Source organism: Schistocerca piceifrons, chromosome 3 (genome assembly GCF_021461385.2).
Source record: "Schistocerca piceifrons isolate TAMUIC-IGC-003096 chromosome 3, iqSchPice1.1, whole genome shotgun sequence".
Taxonomy (NCBI): Eukaryota; Metazoa; Arthropoda; class Insecta; order Orthoptera; family Acrididae; genus Schistocerca; species Schistocerca piceifrons.
Genome location: NC_060140.1, coordinates 518241330 through 518253348, shown reverse-complemented (window position 1 = coordinate 518253348; position 12019 = coordinate 518241330). Strand labels below are relative to the sequence as shown.

At 38.1% G+C, this 12019-nt stretch overlaps 1 protein-coding gene across 2 annotated transcripts in view; it reads left to right on the top strand.

Moving 5' to 3' along the window:
• LOC124788353 (probable phosphorylase b kinase regulatory subunit alpha) overlaps positions 1-12019 on the top strand; it is a 262109-nt gene that overhangs the window by 105385 nt on the left and 144705 nt on the right. For both annotated transcript variants that reach the window (XM_047255616.1, XM_047255615.1), the window contains exons 8-10: positions 2545-2718; positions 4191-4404; positions 11821-11930. In XM_047255616.1, coding sequence (XP_047111572.1) covers positions 2545-2718; positions 4191-4404; positions 11821-11930 — 498 coding nt within the window. The remainder of the gene's footprint in view (positions 1-2544; positions 2719-4190; positions 4405-11820; positions 11931-12019) is intronic.

Below are 12019 nucleotides of genomic sequence, written 5' to 3'. Positions count from 1 at the left end.
AAAAAATTTATACCCTTTTTGAGTGAATTATATTTGGCACAGAGGGCACCTACAATATGTATCTTTTAACGTATTACATTTTTTTAATCTCATTTTGGAATTTTTTATTTTCTGTCAGAAATATGTTGTTGGTGTTTTGATTCATGGAGTGTATTCTCTAAATGGATGTTACTGGGTTGTAAAAATTTCACTGGACTGTGTGGAATAGTTCCAAAGTTTTTCCCCAAGACCTGAAGTTGGGTCTGAAGATTGATTGCCAGATGCGGGTTGCAATTTACGGGTCACACCACCTTCTTTCACAAGTCATAATTTTGGAAGTAATTGGCAAGGGAATTTAAATTTTTGTACGTGAGTGTTCCACACATGGTAGAATTAGTGTACTGAAGTTCAGTCAAATTTGAGACAATGAGCTGGAGCCCCTGGTTGAACTGACATGGAATGACCCATATATCAACTGACAGTTATACCACTGTGCTCTGGGCCCTTGTTGATTTTAGCAATTCCTGCTGTTTCTAAATGCCACTGGTACTAACATTTATATTACTCATCTTTACAATAGTTCAAGAATTAAACTGGGGCAGTACTCCCGATTCTTCGTTTGTAAAGGAGTATTTGAAGATAGAGTTCAACATTTCTGATTTTTCTTACTACCCTCAATTTTGGCTCCTGTGCCATCCTTGAGTGTCTGACCACTACCTTTGGTACCAGTGACTGCCTTTACAGTTGACCAGGATTTCTTCTGCAAGATTCCTCTGTGTTAGTCATTTAAGACTCACACAAGGTTCATTTGACAGCCAAAAATGTTAAATTCAGAATCTCCGTACCTGTGTTTATCATTTAAGGATTGTTGATGTAATATGTTTCTGACACTTTCCTGTTCATTGTGCTGTTAATACGGGTCATTCTAAAAAAGGGCATGTTTATAGTGTGGCTTGTGTAATTGTAAAGTTTGAGTTAAGTTATTACATTGCCAAGAAGAAATATTGACATTAATGAGCATCACCTCTGTTATTGAGCTGTTTTGGGTAAGTTTTAATCATTTGTAACTGTTATTTTTATCAACTGATTATACATTAATAGTAAATTAACACTAAGGAGATAGGAAAGTCTAACCTCAAAAGAAGCAGCTCAACATCTAATTTTGTGAATATTTCTCACCTTCGAAGAAACTGACTTTCCCAGAGGTGAGAATTTAGTAATGTAGTGTTGATTAGGGATTAAATGATAAAATAAGCTCTCTTATTTATCAAATTAGAAAAGCTATGTCCCTATATAAGTGAGAAATTTGTCTTTTAGCTAGACCTTGACATTTTTAAAGATGGTTTTCAAAATGTTAAAAGGTTAGCCTCATGCAACAAAAAGATCCCATTTTATTTACTTTTTAAAAAGTAGTGATGGAATTATGTAGCTCATATATGCTTGCTGAGTAAATTTATATTAATGTTTCATATAATAGCCTAATGTGTTATAGTTTTTAAAGCTATTCACTGCACGCACAGTCTTCCTTTGGGCTACGGCCTGAGATTTTTAAGGCAATTTGTGTGTACTCCCTTAAAAAGAGTGTGTGTCATGGAGTACAATGTGAAATCGTGTCAGTTTTAAATCCACTAAACATCAATAACCAAGGACAGTACTACTTTGATGAGTTGAAAAATTGTTATATTTTGGCCTGATGTACCATTTGTATCTTGATATATTCATATTGTAATAGTACAAACAGTAAAGCTACATCTACATGGTTACTCTGCAATTCACACTTAAGTGCCTGGCAGGGGGTTCATCGAACCATTTTCATACTACTTCTCTACCAGTCCACTCTTGAATGGCGCATGGGAAAAAGGAACACCTAAATCTTTCCATTCGATGATTCATTTTATAATTCAGTGACGATTATTAACCTCTAACTTATCCAATATTCAGATATTTTAGGCAGTTATCACCTCCATTACTGCCAAGCTTCTTTACTATGCTGAATAAATTTCCTATTTTTTTTTTTTTAGTATAATTTTTTTGGAACCGGTATTTGAGTACTGATTTACTTGATTGTGCTAACATAAAAATATATAAAACTTAATTATTTTCAAATTTAAAAAAAAAAAACTTTTACAAAGTGTGCCTGATTTTGTAGAATGACCCATGTATCAGTTTTCAATAAACAAGTAACTGTTGAACATACGTCACTAATGTGCAGACTGCATCAAACTTGAGAGAGTTTGAACAGTCTTCGAACATACTGCAGCAGTACTGGTCACAAACCATCTTTATGAACACGTGATATTGTTGTAAAAGACAGTAACTTCCAGTGGTCAAAGTTTAGCTGCACATTTCGCTTCTAAATATGTCGATCTAGAGTGAGTAGGGCAAACAAATTCATGCTTTTTACCATATACCCTCTCAGTCTGTGCATTTCTTGACATATCCTTGTATCTATATGGAGCTGTGTAAGTTGATTGACCCTAATATTTGTATAGGAAAGTTTAGTATTTCCTGGTACATATTATTTTTTACCAACAAAATTTCTATCCAGATATTTTCTCTGTGCAGATATTGATTCGTACAGAGGATGGTCTACGACTGGTGCCAGAACTCTATGCAGTGCCTGGTGACAAAGTGTCTGGAGAGTATCAAGAACCAGGAAGTCAGAAACGCATCGCTGTTGGTCGTTGTCCTTTTATGTGGGCACAGTCTTTATACATTCTGGGCAAGCTTCTGCAAGAGGTACCATTACTACAGTTTCTTCTTTTGTTTCTTTGACCATTTGATTAAAACTACACTTCAAAAATCTGCCTAATAGATTATCTTGTGCTGTAAATTATTGTTATGAATATATTAAATGGGGAAAGAAACAGGCTGCAAATTAAATATGATGTAATTGATTTCTTTCCATGAGTTTGTATCACTTTTTAACCTAGTTTATGAGATCAGTATTGTCAGGCTGTAACGACAATTGAATTCTATTCCAAAGTTTCCAATGAAGTACAACACTTAGTATTGAAAGCACATTTATTACAAACACCACCATACAGACAGAACAGAAATGACCGTCTGGATAGAGAGTGCCACTATTTATACAAACTTAAAACATTCCAGATTCTGGAAATATTATAAACATAAGAAATTTCGAGAATCTTCCAGAATTAATAAGTACTAAATAGCAAATAATTTCTGGTGATCAGGTATGAACTGACAACCCACAACATGTCAGCCAACAGTGCTAACCTTGACACCACATTTACATGTAGCACAGCTTGCAACGATATGACTTCATACAAATGGTTCTTGTTAAAGCAAAAATAGAAGAGGTACTTTAAATGAAAGTTTAAGGAACAATTGATAAATCTGTATGTCTGCAAGAGTTCATCTGTTAATAATTTTGTGCGACAGACATACAGACAGACTGGCTGGCCAATACTTATCTTCAACAGCCAAAATTCTTAGCACTGTTGATAGACACATACCGAAATAGAAAGAAACCATCCTAGCTTTTGGAACTACCAGTTCCTTCCTCAGTGAGGACTTAGGTGTAGGTTGGGAAGGGCGGGTTACTCAGATGCCAGTATGAGATGTATCCAGCTTCTGTGAGAATGTATGGGACAAAGATGAAGCGGGAAATGTCAAAGATAATCTCATTGTCTTTTGAAGTTTCCCCTCATGAAATGACTATTCCATGAGATTTCAGGATTTGAGTTAAATGATGTCCACTTCTTGCCATGATATTATTTCTGACAGCCAGGTAGCCATCTTAAGGCTTATTATAAAAGGACAAATCTTCACAATTAAGGGTCATTTAGCAAGTGCATGAGATACATTAAGAAAGAAATATTAATTCAGGTAATAGTTAATTATGTCTGTTTCAGGATTCTGTACTTAGTCCACAGCTTTGACAATGTTCTCATGACTCATATTTTAGAGTTTAGATGATGAGATACATTGCAAACCATAATTATCTCTCTGAGGTTTTTAATTACTGTATTTCTTCATTTGAAGATGTGATAACAGTATCGCAAACTGGTCATGTATAATCTTGGAATAATGGATTGTCAGCAGCTAGTGCAGTGTCTGGAATTTTTTTTGGAAGATTGTAACAAATTTTTAAAGAAATTTTTTAACTTCTGAAGAGTATTTTATTATGTTGCTGATGTTAATGGTGAATCTTTTTATTGATTTCTTGTCTCATTTGCATTGCACAGGGTTTCCTGGCAGTTGGAGAGCTTGATCCGTTAAATCGTAGATTGTGCTCTGAAAAGAAACCTGATGTTGTTGTGCAGGTTGTTATATTAGCTGAAAGTGATGACATCAGGGAAAAATTAGCACAGCATGATATTACTGTCCAAACAATAGCTGAAGTTGCTCCCATAGAAGTTCAACCTGCACGTGTTCTGAGTCACTTATATACATATCTTGGTGAGTGCAGATAAATTAGTTACTACTTCAAAACTGAAGCAAAAAGTCAGCAGCAAGCATGCATTGTCAAACATAAAACATTTTCTAGAACATCTCACGTTGGTGCATCATACTCTCACAAGGCATATTTGTAAACTAAAGGCAGCCATCTTTACCTACCAAAGATAAGCACTATACTGTAATGTAGCACAGCCCCAAATGATAATACTATCATAAAATCTGTAAATTTTGTATTTCAAGGCCTAGAAAATTATAAAAACCTATACAACACCTTTGTTTCATTGTGTGCATCCATTTCGAATACCAACATAAAATTTTATATCTAATGCCTCTAATGAGAATAAGTTGCTGGCTGCTCCTCAAGGAGAACATCACTAAAGTGGGTCCATAAATGCCCCTTGAACACTTAAGTCTTCACATTTAACACACTGGTGCACTACTGTGTTAAAGTACAAAAAATCTCAACTTCCTCTATATTTAATAGAAACCATCTTTTGTCCTCAAAGTGCTGTACTCTCATGTTGTCTATGATGTTATCCAGTTAGTGCTGCTCATTCTTGAGTGCTTTGCCACCTCTTGTGAGCCATTCTGTTTATTAGTATGCACTTTAAACCGTAATTTAAAATTTCTACCCTTTTCGCAATCCCAACACTTTCTTTCATAAACACACATGCTGCAGCAGCACAGTTACGTCCGTCCATTACCTGCACCTACCTGTGAACACATTGCAGCAGATCGCTGGTAGGAAAGCCAAGCAGAAACCTACTGTACTGCAACTCGCACCATGCTGCATACAACTTAACTATCCTAAGAATCAGGAAAAGGTCTTAATTTTGAATGAAAGGTGGAAATACTGGCAAAACTTCAGTATATTCTGAACCAAATACTAACAAAGAGATAGAGGGGCTGGCCAGTACTTACCTCAGCTCGGTACAGCCGATAGATACACAAAAAACAGAACCAAAAATTTACGTTCCTAGCTTTCTGAACAAATGTTCCTTCATCAGGGAGGAGAGAGGGGAAAGAAAGGGAAGAAGGGAAAGTGGATTCAGTTACTCACAACCCAGGTTATGAAGCAACAGGGAAAGGAAAACAGGGAGGGTAGCAAGGATGGAGGCATGGTTGTCAGAGGGAAGCCAAAGATATTCTACTGTAAGTACTGTGCCAGCTTCAAACCAAAGAGGGTGCATACAGAAGTAAAGAGGTATATAGTATAAAGATAAACTCAACTATGTAGGATGAAAAGATGCGTGAATGGCTAAAGAGGAAAGGGAAAGAGGAGAAAACTGAAGAGTAAATGGGAGTGAGGTTGTTTAACATAGGTTCAGTCCCGTGCCATTAAGGAGCTGAAAACAGACTTCTCTAGTGTCATCCTCCCGGCAGATAAAGGCTCCACAACTGTGGTACTTGACCGTGTGGAGTATGTGGCAGAAGGACTGCGTCAACTCTCCGACACCTCAACCTACAAAGCTGTTACCCAGGATCCCATTCCCTCCATCCAGACTGAGCTGCAGAAAATCCTAAAAATCCAAGGTCCCTCTCAAGGCCTCACAACGGCTTCCATAGACTTACTCACTCCACGTGAGCCACGTACCCCTATGGCTCCGTCCTATGCCAACCTCTTCATGGGCCGCATGGAGGAGGCTTTCCTGAAGACCCAACAGCTGCTTCCCCTGACCTGGTATAGGTTTATAGATGACATCTTTGTGGTCTGGACTCATGGTGAAGAAACACTCCTTAATTTCCTCCATAACCTCAACTCCTTTTCGAATCTGAATTTCACCTGGTCCTTCTCCAAAACCCAAGCCACCTTCCTGGATGTTGACCTTCATCTTATTGAAGCTCACATCCACACCTCTGTCCATATCAAACCCACAAACAAACAACAGTACCTTCACTTTGATAGCTGCCATCCATTCCACATCAAACACTCCCTTCCCTACAGCCTAGGTATTCGTGGCAAACGTATCTGCTCCAGTGATGAATCCCTCAACAATTACACCAATAATCTGACCAGTGCTTTCCTCTCCCGCAACTATCCTGCAGACCTTGTCCACAAACAGATCTCCCGAGCAATACATTCCTCCCCGTCCAACAACAATGTTCCTACCCCCAGACCACACAGAAGCATCCCCCTTGTCACCCAGTATTATCCTGGCCTCGAATACATCAACAAATTACTCCGCCAGGGATATGACTTTCTCAAGTCAACCCCTGAAATGAGATCATCCCTTGACAAAATTCTCCCCACACCACCCAGAGTTGCCTTTCGTTGCCCCCCTAACCTCCGTAACATCCTTGTTAAACCCTACAATATTCCCAGACTACCTTCTCTACCCAGCGGTTCCTACCCCTGTAACTGACCCCGCTGCAAAACCTGCCCCATGCATCCCCCCAAAACCACCTACTCCAGCCCCGCTACTGGTAAAACATACACAATTCAAGGCAGGGCCACGTGTGAAATTACACATGCAATTTATCAGCTGACATGCCTGCGCTGCACAGCCTTTAACATCGGTATGACAACAACTAAACTGGCTGAGCGCATGATCGGACACAGACGAACTGTCCGCCTAGGAGATGTCCAATACCCAGAAGCGGAACATGCTCTCCAGCGTAATTCTAGGGACCTAGGAACCTGCTACACCGTATGTGCCATTTGGCTTCTCCCACCCAACACCAGTCCCTCTGAACTGCAGAGATGGGAACTTGCACTCCAACACGTCCTTTCATCCCGCCATCCCCCTGGACTGAACCTACGTTAAACATTCTCACTCCCATTTACTCTTCAGTCTTCTCCTCTTTCCCTTTCCTCTTTAGCCATTCACGCATCTTTTCATCCTACATAGTTGAGTTTATCTTTATACTATATACCTCTTTACTTCTGTATGCACCCTCTTTGGTTTGAAGCTGGCACAGTACTTACAGTAGAATATCTTTGGCTTCCCTCTGACAACCATGCCTCCATCCTTGCTACCCTCCCTGTTTTCCTTTCCCTGTTGCTTCATAACCTGGGTTGTGAGTAACTGAACCCACTTTCCCTTCTTCCCTTTCTTTCCCCTCTCTCCTCCCTGATGAAGGAACATTTGTTCGGAAAGCTAGGAACGTAAATTTTCGGTTCTGTTTTTTCGTGTATCTATCGGCTGTACTGAGCTGAGGTAAGTACTGGCTAGCCCGTCTATCTCTTTGTTAGTATTTGTTTCACATGTTTATATGTATATTCTGAACCTTGAGATGTGCACATTCACTGCCAAGCACGTGCTAATCTTAACATAGTCATGTACAAACCCTTTCATTCATGTTAGCAAGTTTATGATGATGTATTTCCCGAAATCTAAACAGCTTTGAAGCACGGATTGTTCTTAAATGAAAATGCTCGCCATACGATTAAGTTTAACAGTGTCTAATGCACTCAGGCTTTTAGTCAACGGTCTACACAGTATTCCAAGCTTTTCTCACACACAAAATTACTTAAAAAATCCATACTTTCTAAAAAACACACTGGAGTAAATATGCCTTTACTTTAAAACACTTTTGAAACATGTAGCACAACTAAAACCTACAAATTATAACTTCCTATGGAGCTCATCCTACACACGACCGTACCATTGAAAGGCTGAGCTCAGACGCCCTTAGACTGCTGTAAGCATTCTATATCTCCAAGAGAAAAGACGTGTGAAGAATACTCCACTCTAATTGGTCAGTTTTCTTTAAGGCCAATAGAAAAACAATAATCTCCCGCCTTAGCCCGCAGTTTTCATGACTAACCAATCAACAGATAACACACTTTCGAACTGAACTTTTTCCTGAAATAAATATTTAACATTCTGATATTTTGTTTTACTTTACGTTTTTAACTATTTTCATTTGCACTGGAATTAACTTTCCTTTTACCATCAACTTACTTAACATATTATGATACAAAATTTCCTGTCATCTGCATTCACACTGTTTTAAAACTTTCTCACACTAGTTCGTACAGCGTTCGTTAGTAGAACAAGGATCTACATATTTACTTTAGACCACATTCATGCATCATTCACACTACTGAAAGCACATAAAAAACTGTACAAACATAAATAAACAAAAAACCTTCAAGAAGTAAAGATAACAGTTCACAAAAACTTTCTCTTGATCTGTTTCTTGAATATGTCTGTGCACTACTGGACTCTGGTGGTCAAAATTCTTAACTACATTATAGTTATTTCTGTTTAGTCCAGTCCGCTACTGTTCTCTAGTAGATGAAAATTAGAACTACGTACTCGACTGAACCCACTTCAGACCATCTGTCTCTGTGCATGCACGAGTCATTCTCCCAGTACACAGGCTCAACACCTTCCACATCCAGTTCTCCCCTGTACCAATCTGATGCTGCAGCGTCTGCTCCAGTTTGTCATCGATCCTGAATGCAATTTTAATCCCTTAGTTGTTAAATAATCTCAGTAGTTTATATGAGATAATTCCCCAACATGGCATGATTGTTTCTGTGAATTTTTATGTATCCAGTTTAGCAATGTGTTCTTTGAGAAGCAGGCACAAACTTATTCTGATTAGCAGCATTAGGTCTAATATTTTATTTTGGTATTCAGTATGGATGAACACATCACAACATAGGTGCAGTATTGATTTACTTATTTTGCTAGGATTTGACATACAGCATTAAACAATTTTATGATTGTTTGGGGGATGCAGCAGCTACCATTAGTTTGCACTAAACCTTGTGAGAGTATGATACACCAACATGAGTTGTTCTAGGAAAAGTTTCTTGTGTTTGACAATGCACATTTGCTGACACCTTTTGATTTTTGATGGTGCCTAATAGCGTAGAAGCAATATAAATATTTACATGGTCATCAGTATGTGTAGATTACAATGTTTTAATTTGTTTCCTTGTTTTATAGTACTTGATAATGGGATGACTTAGCCTCAAAACATGTTGTGATAAATATTTCACAACTGGTGCATAAGTAATGCTTCATGAAACAGTTGTGTGATGGATTCACCACAGGAAACTGTTCAGCAATCTAGAATCAGCAGATGAATTTGCAGATATATACACTCCTCAAAAGTTTACAGATCAGTGTACAAAAGCTGGGACGGCAGTGAATGTAGTAGATGCAGACTAAATTACACTCATGACATGTTGAATTAGAGATACCTACCTTGTAGTATATTGCATCCTCTTCTGCCTTGATGTGGGAACACATTGTGGTGTAAGGTAATGAAAGTGATGGGAAGTCCTAGTGATCCATGATTGCTCAACTTCTGTCCAGAATTTCTGGTGTTTGATTGGAGCTGGATTAGGGCATCCATTTGTTCCATTTTTCACGGAACAGTCCTGTCTATTTCCAAGATGTTATGAAAGTTCTTTTGGGGATGCTCAAATTCCTGCAGTTTTGTGATTCTGTTTGGCTAAAGTATTTTATGGTAGCAGATCTTTGATTAGTAATTTTTGCACATTGTGCTGGTATGTACCAACATGTACCTGCACCCACCGTTCAGATAACCTTTCTTCATAGTTGTCAGATGGTTTTGTTTTTACTTTAATACTAACCTTCATGGGCAATGACATGTACCATAAAGAGGTCCATGGCTGGGGCATTGGCTCCTTTACCATGAAGCAAGATGTTCATTCTGGATGATGTTGTTGTTTGCGGGCATTTCTTATCTCATTTATTGGAAATGATTTTTTGCACTGTTGCCTCTGTATCTGTTGTTAAAATTTGCCATGTTCATTCCATGCATTACCTCAGAAATGAGATGTTCTCATATCTAGGGCACCTTTCATCTGGCCTCAATCTAATATACTGTATATCTAACCCGTACTGTCCTTGGTTGTCATCTCACCAGCCAGTTCAAAGTCTGCTGTGATTGCACTCACGTAACACCTCAATAAATTTCACTTTCTCTCCAATACTACAGCTACTCAATTGCACATGACTGTAAATGTGTTTCACTTTAAAATGAAGACACCTGTTTTGGATTATATCAGTAAACTACCCTAAGTTGTAGCAGAGAATGTGACAATTTTGACTTGTTCTATGAATTTTATCATGTAAGTGCTTGTATTGAAAGCGATAACCTTTTTCAAAGTTACTTTTTGTTTTGTTAATAAGCAAAAGTAATGTAAATCCTATGACAATGACAAATAATATGTGTACAAGTTTGCTACATCTACATCCACATCCATACTCTGCAAGCCACCTGACGGTGTGTGGCAGAGGGTACCTTGAGTACCTCTATCGGTTCTCCCTTCTATTCCAGTCTCGTATTGTTCATGGAAAGAAAGATTGTCGGTATGCCTCTATGTGGGCTCTAATCTCTCTGATTTTATCCTCATGGTCTCTTCGCGAGATATACATAGGAGGGAGCAATATACTGCTTGACTCCTCGGTGAAGGTATGTTCTTGAAGCTTCAACAAAAGCCCGTACCAAGCTACTGAGTGTCTCTCTTGCAGAGACCTCCACTGGAGTTTATCTATCATCTTCATAATGCTTTCACGATTACTAAATGATCCTGTAATGAAGCGTGCTGCTCTCCGTTGGATCTTCTCCATCCCTTCTATCAACCCTATCTGGTACAGATCCCACGCTGGTGAACAGTATTCAAGCAGTGGGCGAACAAGTGTACTGTAACCTACTTCCTTTGTTTTCAGACTGCATTTTTTTAGGATTTTTCCACTGAATCTCAGTCTGGCATCTGCTTTACCGACGATTAATTTTATATGGTCATACCATTTTAAATCACTCCTAATGCCTACTCCCAGATAATTTATGGAATTAACTGCTTCCAGTTGCTGACCTGCTATATTGTAGCTAAATGATAAAAGATCTTTCTTTCTATGTATTTGCAGCCCATTACACTTGTCTACATTGAGATTCAATTGCCATTCCCTGCACCATGCGTCAATTCATTGCAGATCCTCCTGCATTTCAGTTTAATTTTCCATTGTTACAACTTACTAGTTAAGATTGGAGAGCGTACAAAGTGAAATGGACTACACTTTTCAACAACTGATGTCAAAGCAGACAGCATAGTTTGTATTTATACACTCTTAGTTTATGATGAGAGAGATGAAATAGAAACAATACACATAGTTACTTTTTACTGTTCCATTTGTCACCAGTGTCATTTTCTTCTTAGTATTTGTAAGGAATCTGCTGCTGTATTATGCTGACACTTTTCAAATGGCGTCACTAAACTACCTAAACATACTAGATAATTAATTGCTTATGCCTGTTAAAGAATTTCAATTTATTTTTTTAAATCTGCTCTGATCTTTACACAGTACAATAAAATAATCTGTTACTTTAGTATGTGTATGCAGGAGTCCTCTAAAAAGAGACGCTGCATTATTACAACATGTTTTGTGCAAGGGGTAATACTCCATGTATGATACAGCGAAATCTTTCCAGGTCGAAACAAGAAATTGGGACTTACAGGCCGTAAATCTCATGATGTTGGTATTTTGAGTACAAGCAAGTTGTACTCACTTCATGATCGTATCTTTGCATTCACACCACAGGTAACATTGCTATATTTACACAAAAATATTTTTTCTTGTTGTTTTAATCCCATCTGCAATACTAATATTAATTACATGGTGGAAATCAC